Source organism: Lagopus muta, chromosome 4 (genome assembly GCF_023343835.1).
Source record: "Lagopus muta isolate bLagMut1 chromosome 4, bLagMut1 primary, whole genome shotgun sequence".
Classification (NCBI taxonomy): Eukaryota; Metazoa; Chordata; class Aves; order Galliformes; family Phasianidae; genus Lagopus; species Lagopus muta.
The window spans coordinates 11,156,316-11,183,180 of record NC_064436.1 but is presented as its reverse complement, the minus strand read 5'-3'; the positions used below and the strand labels follow the sequence as shown (position 1 = coordinate 11,183,180).

Genomic DNA, 26,865 nt, shown 5'->3' with positions numbered 1-26,865 from the left:
TGTACTTCCTGTGGAATGATTTCAGACTTTCTCCCTTTTGTTATTATACACTTGCAGAGAGCTCAGACAAGATTTGAAGATCTTCTCTCCAAGTTGACTGACATCCTTTGAAGGTGTGCAAGGATTGCACACCTGCACTTCTATTACACACAGACAGTCTATTGACCCTCAACACCAAGGCTATTGAACAAGACTTTTAACAACGAAACACGGTTACTTAATGACTTACTGGAGATAGACCACTGCTTACAAAACAGTGCCCATTTGTCTAACTAGAAATAAAGTACAATTATCCCTAGGGACAGAACACAAAGCTAGTGAGAAGAAAGGAAACAGCCTGTGTGCAAGCAGGACTACACTATGCTCAAGAAGGAAAGGGAAAAGGACCAAACGTACCTTCGCTGGGAGCTGCCCCTCTGCCTGCACTGTCACCGCTCTGCTCACCACACTGGTCCCCACACAAGCTACAGGCAGTTCAGCCTGGCCTGCAGCCAGCTGGGTGACTTCAGCCGCTCCATATTATCACTGCAGCAGAAGCAGGGGACAGCAGGAGAAAATGGAGCATGGTGCAGGGTTTGCTCATGTCTGCCGCTGCCCGAGGTTAACAGAGCCAGAAGTCCCCTGCTTCACTCACACAGCATCGCCCACAGCCTGACCGGCCCCAGCCTCCATGCACTACCCATGTCAAGCTTCAGTGGCCACATGCAGGAGTGGACCGAGCAAGTGATCAATTAGCAGGACTTACGCTTTCATGGTATAGGGTAAGATGAAAGACGTGGATTTTAGAATGGCTTGACGACTTCCAAAAATGATAAAACTTACTAAATTCCTGCAATAAATTATCTTGCACATTCTGAACTATTTCCTGAAGCACGAGCTGTTCAGACAAAAACTTAAAGGTCAAATTTGCATTGACAGCTTCGCCAACAAGTTTTCTGAAAAGAAGAGAGGAGGAAGAAACAAACAAAGATGTCACAGTAAAAAATCGCTACCTTTAACACAAGAGAAGCCACAAGCAGTATAAAAGCAGCCTGAAGAAGTGATTTGTCTTGTTTTCACCAATATTCTCTTACCTTAAGGCCTAATAATTATTTATACCTTCTTCAGTGCTACTTGGAAAGCCTTCCTTCTTCAAAATGAGGGTAAGGGCAATTATTGACTGTCCCACTTTTAAGTCTTCCTCACATTCCCATGCAGATAACTTCTTTTTCCCCCCTTAAGAACACAAGTACTTCATTACATCAGGATTATTTCCTGTTAAACAGTATATCCAGAACAGCAATTCGCTATTCATAATTAATGCAAGCTGCAGCCAGATGTCTTTCTTCAGGAGTTCACAACTAAGCACAAAGTTGTTATAAGAATGATCTGTGAATAGCAGTATGCTTAAGTAAGCAAATGCATGAAGAAGCCAAACAATCTCTTACCTCTGTCACTTTTCTAACTTCTTACGAGCCCACCTGGATTTTTTTATGTTTCCTTTCACTGAAGGAGAAAGGAGGCACCTGTGTCTTCTAGAACCATCCCACTCCAATCAGAAAACTGAAGATCATAATTAGTCAGTCCTGTTCAGTTTGCAACTAATCAAGAATGCATAGCATTACGAGGTCCCACATTCAACCAGCTGATTCTTTAGTGAGATCATATTCACATTAGCACTGATATGCCGCCACACTCAGGGAAGAAAAGAGCACAGCTATGCACATGCCTTATTTTCTCAACTTATACTGCCAACGAAGCCTTTCAAGAACAAAATGCATGAAAAAACAAACCTTGTCTCTTAACACAGCCTGGCGCTACAACTTGAAAAAAAGCAGGAAAGCATTTAAAGCTGTCACAGACTTAGTACTAGCTTTGCAGTGACCAAACCAAAGCGAGCCATGGACGCCTAGTAACCAAGAAAGAAGACCACCCAGTAACACAGCTTACAAGCTAGCACACCTTCTCCCTGCTCAGCTTCTCCTCCTGAGGAAAAACTGCACCAGGGACAGGCCCAGCCCAAGCTATGCTTGTCACATGGCAGTACAGACTGGCTGTCTGCTACATAACAAGCAGAGCACCTTCCCTGTACAGCCCCTTCTCACTGCAGAGGGGAAAGAGACCCCAGTACCTTTTCACAACTTGCTTCAGCTTTCTGCTATAACATCCCATCACTATTTACTCTGAGGGACACAGTTTAGCCTCAGAAGACTAAAAAAAAAAAAACACACAACAGAAAAAAACAACAATGAACAGTAAATCCTGCTACCACCAGGTGCTGTGATCTGCCAGAAAGCATTACTGAAATTCCCCAAGAGAATGCCTTTGGCCCAGCTGACAGTAACTGTAGGTCTGAATGACATATTTAAAAGCAATCAAGCTGATTACATTATGCATCAAAACATGGAGAAGTGGTACAGTTCTGCAGCAACATTTAAAGAACATCTGACCTTCCTGGGTAGAAATAAGGTTGAATTGCTAAACTATAAGTGAAAAAAAGTACCCAAAAGTGAGATTTTTTTCATAGTTTGTGGATTCGAGAGCTCCTCATTCCAAGCAAAAGCTTTACGTAATCAAATGCTCAATTTAGTGACCTTGCCTTTGGCAAGTGGAAAAGATTGTAACATTACCTAGTTCTCCTATTCCTTTTTGGTGCTTTTTGTTTGTTTGTTTTCTTAGGTGCAAGTTATTCTCGCCACTCCCTTCTCACCAGGTGTAGGTTCACTTCTAAAGCTCCCAGCAAACAACCCCTTCACTCAAGTGCAGCCTATTCTGCTGGACAGACCAGCCACTCTCCAAGTTTCTGTATTCCCAGAGCTCAAAAGAAAAAATCAAAAAGGCTGCTGCCTGTAGGAGACACATTCATCAGGACAAGAGAGAAAGAACTTAGCAGAGAAAGAAGGTAGTTGGTACACGCTTCCACACATCTGTGCGTTAGTCATTTTAACATGGTGTAGCTTCTACTTGGAAGGCCTAGAGAAGCTTACACAGTAATTCTGTGAACATACACATCAGCTTTATTAAACCACCAGTAAGTCTAGAGTGCAATCTCTCAGAGCTCCGGAACTGCATTTCTGCAGCTCCACTACTGCAACCAAGGAGACAAGTGAAGAGTCTCAGGGTGGTTTGTACAGGTAGATCATACAGTAACAGCACTGACATGGCATTTTCAGCAAGGAGCGCTCACCAATCCAGTCTACTTTTAGTACTACTTTTGTTTGCTTGTTTTTAACTCAAAAGAGCAGTGTTGTTTCCTTTTACAAGCAATGGGGCCACAGGTGACTCCTTCCTAAATAATGCAGCTCCAGAAGACAGAATTTCACAAGCAGCCGGCACGATGTGATAAAAAAGACACAGATGGAAAAACTAATTCAAGACTTTTTTCCCAAGGGTTATCAAATCTTTGGTCCTATGTACAATTCTGCATCACATCTGTGAAATTTAAAAAATAAAAAAAAGTAATCTCCTAAGGAAAAAAGATCACGGCCCACAGATCTCCTCACATACAGAGGAGCCGATGTCTCGTCTTCCTACGTAAAGAGGAAGAGTCTACCAAAGAAGTGATTAAGTCAGCCAACGTGCCAACAGGAAAGGTTTCACATTTCAGCACTGCAAAGGAAAACCAAACACGCAAAACAAAGAAATAAATTCTGCTTCCATGCATCAGGTCTGAGCAGGAACATTCACTAACGAAGGCTTCTGAGTCAATAATAACTTCAACAGAACAGAAGTAAATGTCTTCCAAGTTAGTTATTGAGTATTCATTCTAAAGTCTTTGCATTTCATATCACAAGCCCACTAACAAAATTCCTTCCCAAACCCCACCCTTACCTCTATGCCAAAAAGTTCAAATTTGAAATTCTAGCCCCATCCTGGATTAACAATTCATGCTCTGTCACCAAGTCCTGTTTCGCAACAAGCCTTTAATGTAGTTGTAGCAAGAATGTCTATAAAACCTCATGCTGCCAAGACCTGCTCTGATGCTACCATTCCACTGGCTCAGCCTCATTCAGGGCTCCCTACAGCCTGGAGGCAGAGATATAAGGAAGGACAACTCTGCCAGAAGTTCAGCTATTTCTCTGCTACTGCCTCAAAGCTACATATTGATTTCAATTGAATGTTCACATGTCAGTAATCTGAAATGGAATCAATACATTGTTTGTCTCACTTCATTCTTCCCTCATGAATAAGGCAAGAACCAATTGCTTTCAACTGTTCATCAGAGAACAGACTGACAGCACACTACTACTAAACACTGCTGATTGCAACTTTGGGTATATGTGCTATTGATATGCAAGTGGAGAAATCTTACAGAGGACAGTGCACAGTCCTACAAAAAAGAAAGAAAAACACGCCTTATTTTCTCCATTCCATGAGTAAATGTGTCTGCATGTTCTTAAAATACTCCAAATTGCATTCCTGTATGATTCTTTTATGGAGTGCCCGTCAATAGCAAAACCAATTTCCCTTATTTCCTAACGTGAGAAGTGAAAGCTGTAGACAATATGAAATTTAAAGACTAATAAACAGCATTTGCTTTTAGGATTTCTAATTACTTTTTTTTTTTTTTTTTTAAAATCACAATGGTACAAAATTCAAAGAAGAAAAATTCCAAATAGCAACGCTATCTGGAAGCAAAGTTCTTAGGAAACAACATGACAAAGTGACAAAGGAAGTGTATTTATAGGTCTGCAAAAGGGAAAAAAAAAATCACTGAAGCAGCTGCATGAGTCTTGCACAGCAGCAGATAAAAATGTAAAAAAAAAGGAGGAAAAGGCAGACACATAAGGAAGCAGGCAGTTTAAAACAAATGTTTCAGAACTTATTAGTGTCTCACGTTACCTTAAAAGTATTTTATCCTTTAAAAGTGTGCTTTATTCCATCCAACCCAGCTTTCCTAAGTGCCTTTTCCAGTTTTCATAATTAAACCCATTAAATAAATAATTATACGACTATGACGCATGTTGCTATGGCAAGGATTGCGATAGCAAAGATTCAGGCTTTTATGACTTCACTACAAGGTCACATAAAAGACTGCGAACAAGCAAAATGTGTGGTGAAAGAGGTTGCTTCCATTAAAATCCACACAAAATAAAGGCAGTACGACCAAGAACGCGTCCATACCCTTGAGAGAGGTCTGAAGCACAAACGTTTCATTTCTTACTCCAGCCTGTGCAACAGCTCATAGAAGAGAGGGAATATGACTAGCTCATCCTTCTGGTTATATCTGAAAGGTATGCTAGCACAACTCCTGAAGAGGACAAAAAGCCCCAGGGCCACATACATTTATTTGCCCGCTAACCCCGCCAAACACTCTTTTGCCTTACAAAGTATCCATAAAATACTACGAGACTATGATCTTTAAAGAGGGTGCATTCCTCATCGTCTACCTTTCAAGTAGTGTTCAAGGCAGATAAACACCAAAGCCTCCCATCCCATAGGAACACAGGCTCCTTTCACACGGACCATTCCCAAGCAGCAAAGCACAAGTCCACCCAGGGAGGCACACCCGAGTGGCTCCAGCCAGGGCCGCATGCTCCTGCATGCACTATCTGCATGGATGTTTGCTTGGGTGAGGATATCCAGAATAAGACTGGGCTCCACAGACGCCTTCGCTAGGAAGGGAGGAGCAGAGAGCAGCCATCAGCCCCACACTGGATGGAGTTAGGGAGATGAAGGCCATCTGCTCCCAGATCCTTCCTCAAGCAAGGCTCCCAAAATGGTTAGAAACCTCTGTACAACGCAGTCACTGAAGACCACAACCTACTGTGAGAAAGAGCAGCGCTGACCTACCTGAAAGCTGCCTGTGAACCAGCAACTATTCACAGTGCAGCACTGTGCTGCCAAACCAACAGGAGCTGCTGGGGAGTTGGGGTGACAAACGCCACTGCCTCTCTGAGATGCACAACCTTGAGCTCGGAATCCAAAGCAAAACTGAGAAAGAGCAAGATGCCTCAAACCTGTTACTATTTTTACCAGTCAATCTTGTCCTAAAAATATTTGCGTGGGGAAGGAGGAAGAAAGGAAGATTTAGGGGGTGTCAGCTGAAAAATTCTAATCAAATACATACATGTATTCGAAGGCAAATAAACTGCTTTGATGCTGCTCCACGGTTAAGTCTACAATTTACTGGAGAGGACAAGGCAAACAGACTTTCACATTAAGAGAAGAGGTGGGAGATTGAAAATTAGGGATGAAGAAAGCACACTCGTACTGAACTTTCAAAACAAGTTATTCCAGTTTAACATTTTTTCTTCCTGAACTGACGTAGCATAAATAAGAACCGATGAACTAATGAAATGCAAAGCTTATCCTGAAGCATGAAAGTATTATAATTATGCTGCTCTCTGCTAATTTTAGAAGATGGAGAAGAATGACTATACTATAATAACTCAAATGTAAATACACAGGGCCATTCTATCACCCCTGGTGCACTTAGCCCACTATTGGATTCGTCTCTGCTGCTTCTCAATTTAAGACAGCAAGAGCAGCAAGGAATTTCTTCCCCTACCTCCAGATTGTTTGCTGGGTTAAACAAATCTGCCCAACTCCAGAGAAAGGATGGCCAGTCACAACCTCCCTCACGTTAAGATGGAATTACTGCCTGTAGCTTTCCCCACCTGAGCCAAGCAGAGATTTCACAGTACAATAAAGAAGGGCCACATCTGACACCTTCACAGTGCTTCAAACATATCACTGGCTTCACTTTCACATCCAGATCCTAGGCAAAAAGCCAGACTCAGCACTATAGAAGTCAATGCACTAATGCCAGTGAAATCTGGAGACTGCCATCTCTTACACAACACCCAAAATATTTGGACTGAAAAAAGTAATAATGAAAAATGACTGGTTAGTTTCACACAAGGGAACTTCCCTTGTAGCCACCACTTCTCGATGAAAATCACTGCAGGTCATGACCTGAGGAGCCAGTGTTCTGCACACGCCTCCTTCCAGTAACACAGATTACAGTCACAGAACTACACTGAAGAACTGTGATAAAAAACACAACGTAGCTTCACATGAGTATAAATGCTCACTATCTCTGCCTTAAGTTACCATAAAAACCTTCAGATAGTAAAGTCTAAGCAAACCACCACATGTATATTAGGAACCTCGCCAACACAAAAGTCAGGAAACCCTAAAATTATGAAGCTGCGTTTCCTTCCAATGTTTTGGAATAGTGAGGAGCACAGAAAGGAAACAAAAATGTAGCACAGCTGTATTTTCAGTCTTATGAAGAATTTATATCATTTATAATTGCTTTCTTATGAAGATTAAAAGCTGGGGTTTTTTTGCTTGCTTGTTTTACTGTAATATATAGCTTCAGTTTCTTACAGAAATACAGGTATTACATTCTAAAATTAATAAAGGACCGCAAAAAAAATCCTAAGCATAAAGCAGAAAACAGTTTCATAACAGACAGATTCCATAGCAGAAGCAGTCCTCGTGAGTCAAACCGGCAAACAACATATTAACTATGGAGGTTACTTGGTTTAAAACTTTCAGACTTATTTCATGTTAGCAAGCAAGTATTCAGCAAAGCTCCGATCAAGTTACAGCAGCTCTGAATCAGCAGCTTACTTGAAAAATTTTCTGCTGAACTTGGCTTGGCATTAACTCATTAGGTTTAGTCCTAAAGGAAAAAAAGAAGTATGCTGGAGCAGTTTTCCTTAGTATCAAAAAGGTTATCTGAGTGACTACCACATTCATTTTACACTACAAGTTTCCAGCAAAAAACGTCGGTCAGAAGCAACAAAACATGAAATACCAAAAGCATTCCTGTGATGAAAGCCCAAAAGCTCACCAGAAGCCCATGAAGGCAGCATATTTGAGAAGTTATGAAGGAGGGGGAAGAAGAAAAAACTACCTCACATGATACGAACCATCCATCAAGGCAAACATTTTCAATTTATTTCACAACAAGCCTGAAGCACAGTGGTAGAGTATCTCCAGCTTCCATTTATCTTCCCCTTAGGAACTCTGATCCCAGCACTGATCCTCCACCTTTGGGGTGTTTTTGAGCAAGTAAGGATAATCGCAATATGCTTTGAACACACTTGATTTCCCACCATCTGCAATAATAAGTGCTATCACCATTATGGTGAGTGTCTCAAAAGCACATAGATTTCGTATGCCATTAGTGTGTCATCCCACAGGGGCATATTTTGTTAATGCTACGTAAGATATTACACTACTTCACTTAGCTTTGCAGACTTTTAACCACACTCACCTAACAAGACAGGCGGGTTTGGCTTATACAATACGTAAACAAGCCTTAGAGCAAACATGCAGTAGAACAAGTTGAAACATTGGTTACATTAGTTAAACCTCATTACACCTGAGTAGCCTCTTCATTTCCAGTTATTCCCATTATGAACACTGCAGGTTAGCAAGATCAGAAAATAACAAGTCATCATCTCCATCCCTCCGTTCCAGGAATCTCTTGCACAGAGATGCAGAGGTATAACTGCAAGAGTAAGCAACAGCCCTGGAAGGCTTCCAGGCGAAGCTTGCACATCCACCTGCAGACAGCTCTGACTTTTTTCCCCACGCATCCACTTGTAGTCTTAGGAAAGCTGAAACAGAGGCTGATAAGTTCTCATTCTACCAGCAGCAGCCTTCCATGCCTCTAAGGATCTCAGTGCACGCAGAACTCAAACCAGGTAGCTCACCCAATTGCTTACTTGTTCAGAACAAGAGACCTGGATAACATAACAGCATTCGGGATATGGAGATTCCCTTCACTGCAGAACAAGAGGAGCAATATTCTAATAATTCACTTTCAGAGCACTGTTGAGAGCTTTGGAATCAAGATGCTGTAGCCCCAGCAGCCACACCACCACTGCAAATGCATCTCCCATTCTCAAACTACCTCAGCTCAGCCTGATGAAAGAAATAAGCATATCCAACAGAGCTTAGTCGAGGAGAGACAATTTTCATGGTAAGAGAAGCACACAAATACTAACGAATTTTTTAGCCCCTTCAGATGCAGGAATGCATGTCTTGTCTTTTTTTTTTTTTTTTTTTTTAAATTAGAATAATGAGATCATCAAATGAAAGACAATTTGGCTTCATAATTAAAAAAATATTTCATTCTTTCAGGAGCCAGCTTTCATATTTGTGTTTGCTTTTATATCTCAAAGGAATTCAAATCATGTGCACTATTTGGGGCTTCACTCAAGGATGACCACAAAGAAACTTTGCAGCTGATACAGAAGACAGCAGCTTATCTTGGCAGGTCTCCTAACGGAGCGCAGATAATTCCCATGCTCTCCAGTTTGTATTCTGTCAATTGTTCCTATGCACAGATCCAAGCATTTCAGCCTTATGCATCTCTACAGAGCCAAAGCCCCAGCTACAGAGAATCTCTCACTCCACCCGGATTGTACTGGAAAAAAAAAAAAAGAGCAATTTCTTTTAAAGCCTGCCACGTGCTTTCCAAGCCCAGGGAGAGATGGGACTGTTTTTCAGTGTAAACTCCTGTGTTAGCACAGTTCCTTCCTTCAGTTGTGTGCAATCTCAGAAAGATGGAATTAAAACAGGGGAAGTGGTCAATTCAATTGCTCTGCTTTATAAAGAGTGTTGACACAAACACATTGGGTTTGTGAAAAACAAGTTATAAACACATTTATTAGCATTTTTAAGTGTGACAAACAATAACATGTTGAGTGACATACCCAGCGTAAGCAGCATCCTCCTTGTCTGAAGCTGAACCTAACCCCTTCCAGATGTAGGAGCATTTCATATAAATGTGAGAAGAATAATCCACAAATCATTTGTACACATAACAGAATAGCCAGAATTAAGAATTGGATGAGAAAATAGTCAAGTTGTAGTAGTCCAGAAAGGAGTTCAGCCAGTTTACCCTAAATTTAAAAATGTTATATAAAAAAAATTGCTGGAGCAGACAAATAAAATTATTGGACAAGTGTCTTTATAGCAATATCATGCAATCACAAAAGGCTCTGAATATAACCTTGAAACAGCCTGAATTTAATGCATTTGAGAAGAAATTAGCCGTGGCACTTGAAGATACACACACAGGTAGCAAGACTGACAAAAAATGACAGTAACTGCAGTTTGTGTCATCTGGAAAAAGCCTTCATACCTACCCAATGACAAACACCAACCATCTAATTGTTCTCAGAACAGACAATGCCAATAGTCAAGAGACTTAATTATGAAGATGTATCCGTCCATGTTCTCCTAAAGTAATTGAGAATGTGAACTGCAGAGATGGCTTACAAGAAAAGAAAAAATACACTTCATTTGGTATTGAAGCAACTGTAGGAACATACAGAAGACAATTCAAAGAGGCTGCATTTAGGATCAAAGAGAATAAAGAAAACACGGTTCATCTAAAACTTCAGTAAAACAAGTGTGAGAAGTCACCTATGGACAGGTCAGTGCCCAAAAACAGCACAGATAAAGAGACAGAAACTAACAGAGAAGATGCAGCCTGCCAAGGGAAAGAGACCAAAAGGAAAAGAAAAAAAACAAACAACACTACAATCTTTCAGGAGAGACACTAATCAGACTACCAGAGTACAGGGTATAGCATCACAAGACTAAATATATGAGCTCAAGAAGGAGGTACTGACTGTTTCTAACATGAATAAAGATCAAAGGAAAATATATGTGTATATAAAGAACGAGCAGAACAATGACACAAGCGATCAGATTGGAAAAGGTCACCTGTAGACATCTGTAACAGTCATGAGCAAAGACTGACCCAGGAAGAAGCCAAAACTTCCCAAACAGAGATGTCCCAGCAGAGAGTTTTCCAGGAATGCTCTTGGCTCCAAATTTTGCTCTCGCCTCCCCCTTATAACCTTCAGGGCACACTGCAAGGCCTACCTATTTACACAGGCTTTTGCCTGAAGGATACAGGGACGGGTGTGAAGATTTTAGTGCTAGGAAAGCAGAGAGATCTTCTCTTGGTACCATCACTAATTTATAAGTTACTTAATTGTGTTAATTATAATATACCTACAGCAAGAGGTTATGGTAAGCAATGAAAGAACATATTGCACTTCATTATGTTTCGAATGTATACTGATTTGGACACCCAGATAAGTTTGTACCATACTTGATGGAAGTTCAGTGTGTTCTTGCTAAGAAGTTCATTAACTTATCTGATTCTGAATCCAGAACTGCAGCAAACGTGACGGACACATTCATTTGGTCCTTTTACATCAAAATATGCCTACCACAGGTAGGGTTCAAGCAACGTATCTTGGTTCTCACATACAACAATTAACAATGTTTCTCAATTGTAACATTCATACCTTAAAGGTTGTTGCTTCCACCTAATCTTCAAAACATACCCTTGGGCAAAGCTCTCTATTTATCCTTTGAGATAGAAAGGTACAATCCTGCAATCACATCTGTACCTCTTTCCACCAGGCAGCAAAAAGTTTTCTAAAGACAAATAGTAACAACATCTAATGGTTTCCAAGAAACTTTCTTCCAATCAGCCTTTTACACACCTACAATATCTGAAAGTTTAGGGATCTGTTAAAAAAAAAAAAAAAAGAAGTAATAATCAGTTTGGGACACTGTGCTTCTTCATGGAAAGCCAAGATTAACACATTAAGTCAACAACTTGTATTTTGAAACAGTTTAATACTCTAAGGAGATGACTGCTCTCCCCAAATGATGCAGACATGCGTCTGCTGTTGTCTGGGCCAATTCAGAGAATTGTTATTCACCGCTTGGTTGATTTCAAAATCACACTACCCCTTCAGTAGGTTGCAGAGACTATGACATCACATTTATGATAATTCATTGCACAATTATGGTGGCTACATCCTTGGATTTTATTTCGTGGGAAAGTATGTTTCTACTACAGTCTCAACCATTTTCTTGGCTAACGCCTGCTGTCAGAGTTACAAGTTTTGGTATAGAGCTTCGCATGACTTTTTTCCTAACGCCATAAAGGTGTTTTATAGCAACTTCAGGCTGTGTAGTTCAATTGCCTTGAGAAATATTTGCATTTTAAATTGAGACTTACTGGAATTCACAAGCACTGCATTAACTATTTGCTAAAAAATAAAAAATATATATTAAAAAAAAAGAAGTAAAATTATACAATCCTCTAACTGCTTTTACTTCCATAATACTTGTGTCTTCTCCAAGAAAAACAGCAAAGATACTTTGAGAAGGCAAGACCATCATCTCCTCAGACAAGTGGCAAGAGCAATTACTGAAACCCATGGTAAGATTACAACTCAAGAGCCGCAGATTCAAATGAAAAGATTTACACACCAACGTGGTTTTTCATGACTAAAACTGACAAAATATTACCAGGGAACATTAAAAGACAAAGTAATGCAAAAGACTGAAAAATTGGGTTCATTATTCTTTGCTCAGTGTTATCTTCATTCCAACCAGAAATACTTCATATTGCAAAGTTAAATTAAAAGGCAATCATAAACAGGTCACGTAATACTATAATTACAGGACCCAACCCTTACATTTTTGCTTCTGATTCAGCAAAAAATTTCACCATGCAGCATGTAGGACACAAGTATTATTTGAATCTGTACAACTCAGTTGCAAGGACTCCAAAATTCATGTAACAAAGGACAAAATCAGAACACAAACTTGTTTCCATCTTCGGTCACTACATGGCATAGCACCTTTTAAGAAACAGGTTGCAATTATTTTTAGACTAGCATTATTAACAGAATACTGTCTTCTGTCACACTTCCTCTTCTTCTCAGCTCCCAATCACTATTTGCTACCTAAATGGCACCTCCAACATTACTTTTATAGCCCAAATACCATCATGCAAAGAAATCTAAATTCTTTCATTACAAATAAGGAAACAGACTAAGTACAAGATGAGGACAGAAAGGGTATTCAACTCTTTCATAACCTCTAAAATGTGCTAGCAGTTCCAAAATCTCTCTATCTTCTCTCTGTGAAGAACTTCTGTCCTTGCCTTTACTGACTAGAAGAGAACAAAAGGCACATGGAAAGCCCTTTACTCCTATGCACACATAATCTGACAGAGTAAAGGGGAAACAGGAGGGCATTTCCATAGTATCTGACAGCAGTGGGGGTTTTTTTCTGCCCCAGCTGTCCTTTCTGAAATTGGTATTAAACTAAGTTGGAATACTATTCCATTGCTTTGACTGGCAAAGCCCGTTTGTGTTTTTATTTTTAAATCATGAGCTTCCCATGCTATATGAAAGGCAGCTATAAAATCAAGGTAGGTTGTAACTGTCAAAAAGAAGGTACCCTATTACAAGAAAAGTAGTATTAAAAAGTCAGTGTAACATTCAGAGTGTTCTTACCTCACCTAGTCTATCCTTAATACAGTTGACTTATTCTCAGCTTCTTCCCATTACAGCAGGGGAATCAGACAGGGAAGTGACAACGTAGAGATGGATAGGAAGGTACCAACATAAAGCTGCCAGAACAGCTAGTGGATCTTTCCTCTGCTATCTCAGGTGGACTTAAAACAGTAAACTACGAATTCCACGTGCAGTTGCAGTGTAGGGAGCTGTACCATTCAGCACACTGTACTGATCTATGAAGACTCAATGATACCTTCCTCTTAAAGTACAGCCCAGCAGAGCAAAAGGGAACAAATGAGAGAGAAGGGGGGTGAGAGACCCTCAAAGATATCAGCTTTATCCTCCACGCATCACTCTGGACTGACATTCGATTTAGAAATGAAAATAAAATTAAGGTTTTTACAGATTAAAATTAACAGGAATAACAGGAAAAGCAAAGTTAGCATGCTTAACAGCTTTCACAGACATGGGCTAAGAGGTCCAGCAGATGGATGGAGGCAGCCCACGTGTCTCGCAGTGCTCTGTGCCACCTTCTTGCCCTACCATGAGAGCGTTCAGAAAGGAGGAAGGTCCCATCATTAGACAAGGCAGCGCCTATCCAAAGTGACTGGTTACATGGCAGGCACCAAGCACCTCAGTGTACATACATGCAAGCTTCAAGAAAAGAGAGAAGAGGTAACAGCAGAGAGATTGAGGCAGCTTAAGAGTAGCCACGTTTAATAAATTCAGAAGCATGTTACTGCTTATACTCTGTTTTTATTGTCTGCTACCATTCTCACCCCGACCAACAGAAGGGGGACATCAGTATACAAAATTGGATACGCTGTATTCACACGCTTCCATTTCCATCACCAGTTGATGTCTTTGTTTTTCCTATCTGCACACAAGACAATTAGCTTCCCAAGCAGCTGACAGAGGGATATTCCCCCTCCCTCCTCCCCACAAATACAATTTCAACTTCAGGAGAGGTGCCAGTAGCAAAATGTTTGTTTACTGCAGGCAGGAAGAGCTACCTATGATTCAGACATTAGGAAGTGACAGGATGGACTGAATTATGCAATTTAAAAGTAGGAAAATAAACACCAAGTAATTGCAACAAGAGGAAGGAGGAAGAAAGAACACAGGAGACAAGTTTTGGATCTTTTCTCCCACTTGTGCAGGGCTAAAGCAGCAGGAGGCCCCCATAGGGCTTCTTCACCTTTCAACCCTTATCCTAGAGCTGCTGGCCAGGGACTTTCCTCCTTAGCACTGAGTAAGAAACATCTGTCCAGCTCGGACACTCAGCTGGAAAGGACAGATCATGGTCTTCTTTGTTCCCTATTCCATATAAGCAGTTGCAGCATTTACCTCTGAAATCTCAATCCCTTCCCCTCTTATCAGCAGCGACCAGCAGCAAAGGATTCAAAACACCAGGAGGCTGATGTTTTCTCCTCTCTAACACAACCTCATTACGAGTTCAGCAGCAGCTGGGACACTTGGCTTCATTCCACTGCCACAGGGCACTCTGAAGTAGCAGAAGCCACCAGTGAAGCAGTTCACCAGAAAAGGTCTCTGCCATCTCCTCCGCCCGTACTGCACTGCCCACAATGGGGAAGCAACAAGTGCAACGTAGGGAAGAGAAGGCAGCCACCTGAAATGGGAATTAAGCAACGGAAAGTGAGGGAAAAGGTTATTTTTCAGCCACCTAAGGGAGGCAGGAACACGTTTCAGCCCTGTTCAACGCCAGTTAAAGACCAACAGGAAAACCTCTTCCCATAAACAGAGAGCAGAAGCTCCATGACGGGAACGCTTCTGCCTTGCCAGCAGTTGTTGGAAGTGAGTGGGCACCTCATCTGTGTTGCTAATGACTTGGCACCTCCCCTTCACAGTGCTTTCGATTGACTCCCAACAGAACATGCTTCAGCAAAAATTCTAATTATGCAGTTACTGCAATTTAGAAGTGGGTCCATTCCAATGCTAGAACAGCCAAGTAGAACATCTGAATCTGTCAGGTGTGGCTGTACTACAAGTATGAGAATGCCATCGAGGACACCAGGAAATTTAGGTAAAGTCCTGTCTCATTTCTAGAATTATATAAGGACAATCCTGCTACTACTCACAAATCAGACAATAAACTTCCCTTTTTCCCCCCGATCCTGGATCCATAGGAATTCCCAGATAAACTGAACTGTCAGGTCAGGGAAACACGCAAAGTACCATGAAGAGGCAATTACCTTAGCATTAGAAGTACACGCCATAGCAGAAAACTCTGCAGTTACTTGTCCTGGCACAAAATTACCCTGGGATGAAACCAAGGTTAAGTTTCCCAATTTACACTGATGAGTCACTTGAATGCTACTCTTTACTTCGTATCTCTTTCCCTCCCAGCCCCCAAAATCTCCCTTCTCCTTCCAAAAACCCCAGAAAGGAAAAACAAACAAACCAACCAGGTGTCATCTCAGTAATAACCAGCTCTTGAATCTGTGCAAGCGTTCTACCTGCTGACAGACCTTTAACAGTAAAATGATAGTTGAAGTTACTTGTCACAGAGCTGACAAGCTTATGCATTTCCCTTCCATTATGCACTAAGACAACTACCAGATAGGTACACATTACCAGATAGGTAGACATAGGTAGACAACTACTCAGAAGGTGACATTACCTCAGCCTTGAGCTTTAAGGATGTTACTTCACATTGGGCAACAAACAAATCATTAGACTACAAAATTTATCTGTGCAGCATAACACAAACTTTCAGTAACAACCATGTAGACCCGAACGTAACAAGACATCAGTATATGCAAGAACCAGGAGGACACTGTTGTACTTGATACTTACTCTTGCACTTCTTCCTTTAAAGTCATCATCTGTAGCAACAGAAAATGATTTAGTAAACACAAAGTTTACCTAATGTCATCACAAGAACATTTCTACTTATATAACTAAAAGAAAGAAACATTTCTTTAATGAAAAGCACCATGCAAAAAAAAAAAAATTAAAAAAACAAAAGAACAACTGTGGCATTCTGCGACAAGAGAAGCATTCAAAAGGGGTACCATTGTATTAGTCTGCGGCTTCAATCTCAGATAAAGTTCATACAGATCCCTACTTCCTAGGAAGGCCGAACTGCCAGTCTCAATCGTGCCCGTTAACTATCTCTGATGCTTGCAGCACAACAGCAGAGCTAGGAATAGACTGGATCATAGGTGAATCAATGGAACCGGTCAGAACACAACATTTTGGAAGCCTCTTTCTGTCCCGCCCAAAATCTCCACGTGTTCATTCGTACAGCTGTGAGACGCTTTCGATCCAAGTCCCCTGGAATCTCCTGCATTCCTCACTCAGGCCTCACATGGCAGAACTCCACTGCCTAATCTGTCCTGGGATAAGTGAGCCTGTTCAGACTCAGGCTGTGCTGATCACCCTCCCCTCTACCTCTCACTTCCCCTTCTTTTTTCTTTTCACTACATACGGACAAATCACCAATGCATTTCCTAGGTCCACGAAGTATTTCAACATCCTCTGCTGTTCCTCGACAAAAAGTACACAACATCAATCCATACAATATCCACTGCAAGCAGCAGACAAGTTATTCCTGCTGGCTTTCCTATTACATTTTCTTTTTCAGTAGCGCTTCTTGGGGAAGGGCAGACTTGCTGCCAGTACTTCAGCACACTTCCAAGGATCACAAAAATGTATATACCTCTTCTTTGTTGTTTGTTTTGATCATAACTGTTAGACAGATCATGTATAAGGACTTTGGACTTCACCAATATTAACTACTGCTCGCATACTAGACTGAGCTGTTCCAAAAAGTAACCCTTCATAACTGTCAGCCCTTCCTGCACCACCCCCCCAAAAACCAAGCCCAACGTTTTGACTACACCTAAACCAGCTTAAGAATCTGCAAAGGAACGTAAGCATCAGAAAACTGTAAACAAAGCATGCATGAAGAACGAATGGGAACATTTGTCCAGCACGTTACAAGCCTCAGAGCAGTTCTTCATACAAGGAAAGATGACAAACTGACACTACTTTCACACTTGATTCATTTATATGTATAGAAATATAGAGAGGTATCATTCTACTTAAAATCTCAGGATTAAAAATCTGTTTTTATTTGGTAACATGTGCATATCTACCTTGTTAATAATTCCTCCTAATGCACTGTAATTTTTGTGTGTTGATCATATCACAGGTCTGTTTGAAGGCAGAGGAATTAACTGCATTTGAATAGCTTCCTGTATTCTTATTCCATACCCCAAATCTAATCCCATGAACTCCTCCTGTCGGCAATAAACACCTACACAAGGTTTACTTTGCTTCTGAATCCCAAGCCCGAGACAACACAGAAAAATAAACTGAAGTCTGTCTATTTTTGTGTTGTTTTTCTTTTCCCTTTTCTTTTGAGGCCAAAATACTGAAAAGCCCAAAAGCAGCTGTAACCCCAGCGGAGAGAAACGTGCCTGCCGCACCACTGAAACGCATCGCATTCCTTTTGGGGTGGAGACAGACTTACCCTGAAGGAAGACAGGCAGCAGATCTGCCATCACCCTGCCCCAAGGCTGGCTGTGCTGGAAAGTGGGTGGGGAAGCAGATTTAGTCTGTGACAGCCACTATCTCCATTGCCACAAAGGCTTTATCTGTTGTTGTTTTCACTTATAAAAGAGCAGAACAACCATCATGTGATCATCTAGCCTGCTGGAAAACTCAAGAGTCCAGAACAGGCAAAGAGAAAGATAGCTCCTGTCCTGCTACACAAGGTCATCCCTATAACCTAGCACCATTCCCACCCACCTCTACCTGCAGAAAGCCACACGGCCTCCTCTGCAAACATCCTGACACCAAGATTTCTATTTCAAGCTTGCCAGTGTTTGGGAGATGACAAAAATGAGCTCCTTTATAAAAAGCAGAGAAGACAAAGTTTGTTCTTCAAGAATTTCCATGAAGCGTAAAGTACAGCTCCCTAGAAATGAATCTTTTTTTAAAATGATTCTGCCAATGAAGTGCCATACTAGCAAAACCCTTTTAAATTCTTAATGTAGTGTGAACACATAAGCTGCACGTAAGTGGCAGACCGCTAAACTAACTTAGCAGGGCATCCCAGCAGTAGCACCTCCTCTTCGAGGCATGCTGCCTTGAAGTGTGGTGGGTTCATGCGGACAGTCTTCACCACGTTGCTCTCTCACTCCTCCTCCTCAACTGAAGATGGCAGGAAGAAAATGTGATAGGGAAAATAAAGGCTCAAGGGTTGAGATCAATTTAATTGCAACAAGCAACAAGCAAAGGCTGCACAGAAGCAAGTGACCTTCAGACATGAATTGGAAAGCAAGATTTCAAAGAGCATAGCAGCTGATCGTGAGTACAGAGTTCTCAGTACAAGCCCTCTCCTCCCTCCCAAAATATGTCATTGCATGGTGTGCAATAACCCTCTGGTGGGTTTAGGTCAGTTGTCCTGGCTATGCCCCCGCCACAACTCTTGCCTACCCCGGCTTCCTGGCTTCAGAGAGAACCCTACTGAGACGCCAGCACAGCTCAGCAACAGTGAGAACATCAGTGTGCTATCAGCTTTGTTGTAGCTACAGGTGCAGAGCACAGTATCATATGGGCAGCTCCGGGGAAGCGAACTTCATCCCAGCCAGAACCAGAACACAGAGAATTATTTTGGTTACAAAGAGGGAGTTAAGCAGTCAGATCAGTCCCTTTTATCTCAGTGAAAGTCACCATATGTGTATTTCCCTCGTGGATATTGCTAAGACAGTTGAACACCTACAATGTAAGATTATTTTTACAACTGAAAGTGAAGTGGCATGTTCCAAAAAAAGAAAAAAACTTCTGTTAACAGCTGGAAGCAAGACCAAACACAAATACAAAACCAAGACTTTCTTAGAAGCCATCGGAAAATACAACTACCATAAACCTAATGTTAATTGTATGAATACAAATACTTTCCAAAGTAAATAATGCAGGGAAATAAAAAAGACCCAAACCCCTGCAATAGCCTCTTAAAGAACTGACAAAGAAGGAATTGCAAATAAGCAGTCCTTTCCTTTTGCTCTGGAGACAGCATAACTTTTTTCCTGCTCCACAACCCCCCAAAAAGAGAAATGTAGTACTGCCTTAAAAACACGTAGGTTTTACATATGTGAATCCCACTTCACACTAGAGTCCCTAGAATAAGAGCAAATAACATTGAACCAACAATATTCACCTGTCTACAACATACCTGCCTTAACAAGATGATCCCTTTTTGTCTGATCTTTCTGTCTGCCTCGCTCAAGTAATTTGCATGACATAAGGTCTTCCCCTCCTAGTGAAATACTGCAATTAAATTGCAACAGATTAAATTGCTTCTATTGGCAATAAAATGATTAGTCACTGAAGCGTGGAAAATTTTAAGGTCAGTTTAAAAAAAGTCTCCAGATGTTTGTTATTGCAATACTACAGAAGAAGTTCAGATGAAAGGTAAGGTGGTGTATCTTTGTTTCATCTGCTCTGTGCAAAAACAAAACCTGCATCCCATCAGCTGTACTTCTCTTCTTGATTTAAGAAAATACTTCACCCAGTACGATTTGGTGAAGTCTGTTTTTTGGACTAGAAGAACCTAATAGCAAAACTAAATAAACATTAAATATCCAAACCAGGGCCCCCTACAGTAAATGAAATTAATCTTCCTTGAAACTACACCTTCAATCATTGATGCTCCTTCCACTTCTAAACCAAGACTCCATTCAAAGCCAGAAGCCCAAATCGAACGAGAAATGAATTGTCCTAAAGATCTGCAAGATTACATTTGATTCTAAGCCATTGATCCACAAGTCATGCCAAAAAAAAAGGCAACTGAAAAAACAAGCAACAAAAACTAACATCACATCCCAGAAGCACGTGAGCAATCATTCCAAGATTTTAAGATTTTTTTTAAAGGACGCTGGAAATGATTTTCTAACATTCTCTTCTTTCTAAACACGGGACAGTCCAGTACCAACAAAGAATGAAAACCAAAGGGTTGCAACCCACCTGATGGTGGTGTCCTCATCAACCAAAAATAACACTTCTGTACAAGTATTTGGGAGTAGTAAAGCACTTCCAGAGGGCTCCAAAATTGATGTCAATTGATGACAATTAGGGTCTAGACGTTTTAGAGCCAAACTGGCCAATAAAAACATTCCTTTCCTCAAGGCACTCAATTCACCTTTATTTCACATAGATGCTTTCCCTCACGTTTGGACTTACAATTGACTAAAACACAAAAAAATAAGGTTATCTGTGCGTAACTGCAAATAAAATTTGGAGTATTTCATTATTTCCTTTGATTTGAAAGCATGAATGGCTTAAACTCAGCGCTCAACAGCGTTCAGTAAGATTTTATGCATACGTAGAATATCAGCTGCTATGCAGCATCACAAGAAGCTGGAAACAAAATGCACGGTGTATATCAGTACAACACATTCTATGAAAATCAGAGTAACTTGTCTTTCTTAGAACATGTAGAAATGATAAACGCTTGCACATGGAGATCCACACTGCAAAAGCGAGGTTTTCACCCAAAGTATAAGCCTGCAAAGGTCAGCATACCCCTAAAGTTAAACCCAAAATGGTTTTAGCATCTTCCATCAGCACACACAACCTGCTTCTATTAGCAAAACAAACGCTCGGTTTACTTCTGCTTTCCAATTTGTGGTTTAGGGTTTACTAACTGATGTCTTAAAATATCAAATGTCACGATACTGTTCCTGTGCAGTGCGTAGAAGAAGGGAAGGAACAGGCTTCCTTTCAGAACATAACCCTTCTACACTTTACTCCTGCAAAACGTCAGCAACTCCTAGAGGAGCAAAGCGCAACCAAGTTGAGAATACTAAGTTGGCACATCACATTACCTGGTTACAGCCATCTGCCTTGATTCTTCCCACCCACTTTTACAGGGACAGCACTGTGATGTCAAACCAGCTCATCTTGTTGTGTTGTTGTTGGGTTTTGTTTTTTTTTTTTAAATGATTGTGTGTAAATTGACTGGCTCCTTAGATTTGCTCACTAAACTGACACAAGATCACAAGAGGTTTTGAACGCAAACAGGTGCCTTCCAGAAAAAGGGCTTTTGTCATGCACTGCAGCTTCTACCAGATTACAAATGTTCTGCTGAATAAAACATTTCTTAACGCCATTACATCTCTTAGCACATTTAAGTATTACCCAAGAGAGAGGAGCTACCCACATGATTAGTGCCAAAGAGTAACAGCCAAACAAGACCAGAGCTAAATATTCAGTTTTTAATACTGCCATACTTATACTGGTTTAAGACAAGGCTTTACAACATCAGTGGCTGCTTCAGTCGTCTTGTCCCTTTTTTGGTTGCTGCCTGTAACTACGACCACTGGAATGAAAAGCAGAATGCCATGCAGCCTCATCTGAAATACATCCATACTCCCTGATCGCCTTGGGGAAATCAAGTTTACTTCTCACTTCTTCTCTCTTCATTTTTAAATAATTAAAAATGGGATTAATAATAATAAAGTCAAATAGCTGAACGCATTTTTGGTTACCAGCTAACCCAAAGAAGTGCTTTTTCTTCCTCCAGTATAGTCTGTGGATGGTTCTGATGAAATTTTACCTTTCATTCCAGTCTAGAATATCAAGAATTATGATATTTTCACTCAGAAATACAAACGAGTGGAAAAAGAAGTTCAGCTTCAGCTCTACCACATTCATTTTAAAAAATAACAAGAAAACCACAGAACCACCTGCTCGTCACATCACTAGACTCTACAAATCAATTGTACAAATGAAGCACCAACACTAAAACCTTGATTTGAAGCATATCCAGTTACCCTGCTGAGCCCCAGGCACCACCCAAACGAAAGCAAAGCAGCCCTACGAGAGAATTTAGAAGACTCACTAACATTCACTGCAGTTTTTCTCCATAGCTTTACCAAGAGCAGCTGTGTTGGAGTATCTGGTGGCTTCCTAACAAAATGGCAGATTCTATATGCTGTTGCCACAAAGAACGAGTTACTTGAACGGGCACACAGACAGCAGACCTGCAACGTAACAGACCTGTGAAACCACGGTTTGCTATCACTGACTGGGGAAAAAAGGGATTTCCAATTAATCTTGAAAAATAAGAGAACCAGAGCAGTAAAGGTGCAAATTGGTGACAGCTGGTCAAGAAGTTCCCAGAACTGAAGGCAGCAGACGAAGTCAGGAAAGGAAACAATGCAGGATGTAACAGAAGTCACCAAACTTAGTGGTCTGTATCCTTGCGCAGAAACAAGTTCTTCAGTGCAACTCACACAGACACTGCCCAGGCTGCAGAGACTTGTGCAGAATATAGCCCCGCTTCCCTCTCCCTTCCTTTCTCCTAAAACCGCATCTTGATCTCAGAGCTGCAGCTGACACCACAAGTTACTTTTATTTTCCCCCAAAATCTGCAGCTGAAAACCACCAGCCTGTTCCAGCAAATGAACTGCTGTGCACATCAGCTCCAGGGAGCCAACAACAGGTGCCAACGGTTATTGGAAAGTTACTGCTGTACCCAGAACACACAAACGTGACATTAAAATAGGACCCCTTTTAAGGGGGGGAAAGATACGCATGGCATTAAGTCATACATCCGAGTAAATCTGATTTTTCCACCTGCAGGATCGTTTCCTTTCTTTTTTTAGCCTTCAAATGATCACAAGCTTTAATACTGCATCCAACTATTTCAAACTAAAAACTGCAGTCCCTGCGAAACATATGTCTGTGCACTAGCTTCAAAGTGCTCCTTTTCACCCTTCCTAAGAACCGAAGCCATATTTAACTGAAATTTCAGACTTTTTATCTCCCTTCACAGATGGTAACCTGGATTTGCCCCAATACTCGCATGCTAAAACTAATAGGGCGTGAAGTTACAATTTTCCATATATACATGTGAAAAGTATGTGTTGCAGAGGAACAGTTTCCTATTGAAATCACTTTCCCATCTTTTCTTCTGGTACAGCCTCTTGAAACATCAGCAGAATAAAATATGGCTTCGAAAAAATACAGCTTTTCTGTGTCCCAGCACAAGCATAGAATTACAAAGAGCAGGAGCCAAAGCACTCTCACTTAAAATTCGCTCACATCTGTCAACCTCAGTTTTGCTTAAAGATGGGTATTACTTTCACACCTTTAAAATGAACCTTTAGCCTACAACTAATCAGGCACCACAGGCAAGCAACTTCAAATCCGGCTTTCTCTTATACAGGAGTGTACAAGCAGAAATCAGTTGGCAACGATGTGCAACTTATGACCTTCGAGCCCCCAGTGCATCCAGATGCTAAATCAAGTCCTGCTGATGTGAGCTTGCCATATGCTCACTCAACTCATACACTGCAACCTCAAAAAGCAGATCCCTGTTTCAAGTGAAAATAAATTACTTTGTGAGGACAGAGTGCCACTTGACGAAAAGTATAGTCAGTTTTTCCCTCAAAGGTTCTGATGTTATTCTAATATGGAAGGAGAAATACATTGAAAGGACAGTTACGTGGGAAAAAAGCTTATGTCTTCAGGAATTCATTTATGGTATCGTTTTTGGACAGCAAATTTGCTTACACTTTCTTCCATAATTAATGAGACTGTACGTTATTTGGAGCTTGAGTGGGAAATTAACTCAAGCTTGAGCAAAATGGAGTTTTCCCAACCGCTACAGAGTGGTACAGCAGCACCCATGGAGCACACGCACATACACACACACAAAGGACGAGGCAAAAATGCAGCCCATGTCCAATCCACCAGGGAAGCACAACCCTCCCATGTCCCATCAGGTCACGGTCTGCAGATCTGATCCTGCATCCTCTGGATTAGTGGGATTTTTGCCATTGGGAACCTGTGAATGGACTATTCCTGTGTGTAGAAGAGTCCCTTTTCACCAATTCCCTGGAATATAAAAAACTGTCCACAAAAGCAACAGTTCTTTTTCAAGAAGCGATCGTTAATCACTAACAGATGCAAAACAGCGTGGTTACACTTGGTTCCACGCTCATGAATCCTCAGATCAATGTTTAGCTTGTTTCAAAAATACTGAAAATCACAAAGGGCCGTTTCAATTTCAATCCCACCTAACAGGCTTTAGGAAAATAACAATTAAAAAAAAAAAAATTTAAAGAGAGAGAAGGAAAAAGAAAACAAAACCAACATTTCATACCAATTACACAGATCCCGTGGAGCTGTGCCGGTGCCAATGGGAAAGGGCTCGGCTCAGAGGCTCCTGGCATCACCCGCACCTCCTACGTGACCCGACAGCGGCCCGGCAGCACCCCGTGCCCCAGCCTGGCCGCTGCCCTGTCACCGAATCTGCCCTCTCAGCACAAACGCTCCATTTTCCTGCGAACTTAAATGTCAGCTCCTCTCAAACATTCACTTCTGAGCAACGGCGGGCAGACAGGAAAAGAAAAAAAGGCACACGCTTCGTGCAATCTCCTTCCCCCCCTCCCCCCCCCCTTCGGTTCCCCCCCTCCCGATCTACAGAGCTCCGCTCCCAAGGGCAAAGGCTCCCGGCGGCGGGGAGGGCTCCGCGCAGGGCATCCCGGCGGCGGCACCCATGGCCGAGAGCGACATTCCGCCGCTCCTCGAACAGCCTCGGTCCCCGAGCCGCACCGGCGGCGGCGGCCGGCGAGTGTTTACGTTTAAAATACATCTACACGGAGCTCGGATCCAAAGGGAAGAAGGGAAAAAAAAACTCCGCCCCCCTCGCTCCCGATTCTCTCGGAAAAGCGATCGAAGCGAAGTAGAAACACCCTAGAGAAAAATAATAATAATGATAAAGAAAGAAAGAAAAAAAGGAAAGCGGGGTCGGGAAGGCGGCGGCGGGACGCTGCCGGGCGGAGGGCGCACCGTCCGGGCCCGGCGGGAGGAACCGCGCGGCGGAGGCCGGGCCGGGCGGGGGGAGCGGGAGAGCCGCGAGGGAGAGGGGACACTCACGTAGCGCTTCAACTTCTTCTCCGGTGGGGACTTTCGGAGCCAGCCCGAGCAGACCACCTCCCCGCCGCTCATGGCTGGGCCGCCCGCCTCGTCCTCCTCCTCTTTCTCCTGCTCCTGCTCCTCCGGCGGCGGCGGCCGGGCCGGGCCGAGGGAGCCCCGAGACGCGGTGGCAGCACCGCGCCCGCTTCGGCCTCCTGGGGCTGCGGGGCGAGGGAAGGGGCGGGAGGAGGGATGGGCGCGGGCTGTATGTGTCTGTGTCTCACGCACAACGAGCGGCCGGAGCGGAGGGCGAGCGGGGCCGGGGCGGGAGGCTCCCCTTCCTCCTTCTCCTTCTCCTCCTCCTCCTCCTCCCGCAGCCGCCGTCTCACACACGCATCGGGAGAGCCGACTGGGGCGGCCGCCCCCCCTCCGCCGCAACTCGAGCTCCGGCGTCCCGGGGCAGGCTGCGGCCGTCGCTCCGCCTGGCTGGCACCGCCCCGCACCCCGGGACCCTCCCGCCCCTCGGCCCCGCTGCCTGGCGGGACGCTGCCTTCCTCCTCCTTCTCCTCCCCCTGTGCCGGGAGGAGGGGGGAACGGCCCCTCTGCCGCCTCCTTCGGCGGGGCGGGAGCCACCGCCTCTCGCCCGTGCCCCGCCGCGGGGCCGCCTCTTCTCCGTCCCGGAGGAATCCGTCCCGCTCCTCGCGGCCCCCACCCCTCAGCGGTGCCGGCACCTCCCCGCTCCGCCCGCCCCCGGGCGTCCCGAGCAGCGGCTGCCCCGAAACTCGGCCGGAGCCTCTCGCACAACGAGAGCCGGGCGGGGCGGGCACGCGTTTCCAGAGGCTGCTGGGAGCTGTAGTCGGCAGGGAGGGAGCGGCCGAAGGGGAATGCGGCGGCGCGGTGGGACGGGCGCTGGCGGCGGCCGTGCGCTGAGGTGGGGGGCCGGGGTGAAGAAGACGGGAAAGAAGCGCAGCTCGCCTTTCCAAGCCCACCTCGAGTCGCTTTTAGGTCTGTTCTGGGGCGTGGGGGAGCGCTCAGGGGCGCGAGGAAGGCTCTGTGAGAGAGCGGCGATCTGAATAACAAAGCTGCGGCCGGCGCGGTGGTTAGCCCTGTGAAACGCACCGCAACACAGCTCATTACAGATAAAAAGAGAAGAAAGCTATAAAAACTGCATTAAAAACACCTCGGCGAAAGTAAGCTCCTCTCAGCAAGTCTGAAGTTGCCTCGAAGAAAAAAAAAAAAGAAAAGAAAGAAAGAAAGAAAAAAAGCCGCCGTTGAAGTTGGGCTGTGAGCGCGGAGAAGCCGGCACCCGAAGCCTTGCCGAGCCAGGCGCTGCTGCCGCTGCCGGCTCCGCGCCCCGGGTATGCGGGCTGTGCGCCTGCTGGGCTCCCCTTCGGCAGCCGTGCGACTCGTCACCGGCGGGGGAAGCGAGGAGGCTGATGTGTAAGGCGATCCCAAATGCCGTTCAGTTAAAAGACGAAACTCATGCAATAACTCGTTTCTAAAAATGCTAAAAATGCTCTCCGCAAAAAAAAAAAAAAAAATTAAAAAATTAAAAAAAATCTACAAACAAAAATACAGGGTTGGTGGTTTGTTTTGTTTTCCCGTATGATTTAATTGCAGGCTTTTGGGATGGTCCCGCTGCCTGCTAGCAGCAGCGCTCTTCCACCGCAGACAACTAGTCCCCCTA

The 26,865-nt window shown here is 43.1% G+C and overlaps 1 protein-coding gene across 7 annotated transcripts in view; it reads right to left on the bottom strand.

The window, feature by feature from the left end:
• GAB1 (GRB2 associated binding protein 1) overlaps positions 1-26,665 on the bottom strand; it is a 98,159-nt gene extending 71,494 nt beyond the window's left edge. For 2 of the 7 annotated variants that reach the window (XM_048941055.1, XM_048941053.1), the window contains exon 1: positions 25,200-26,662. In XM_048941055.1, the coding sequence (XP_048797012.1) occupies positions 25,200-26,312 (1,113 nt within the window). In that variant the 5' untranslated portion in view covers positions 26,313-26,662. Of the gene's footprint in view, positions 1-25,199 lie in introns of all 7 variants that reach the window. The other 5 variants (XM_048941050.1, XM_048941049.1, XM_048941052.1 and 2 more) reach the window with 5 other exon arrangements.
• Positions 26,666-26,865: the final 200 nt, after the last annotated feature.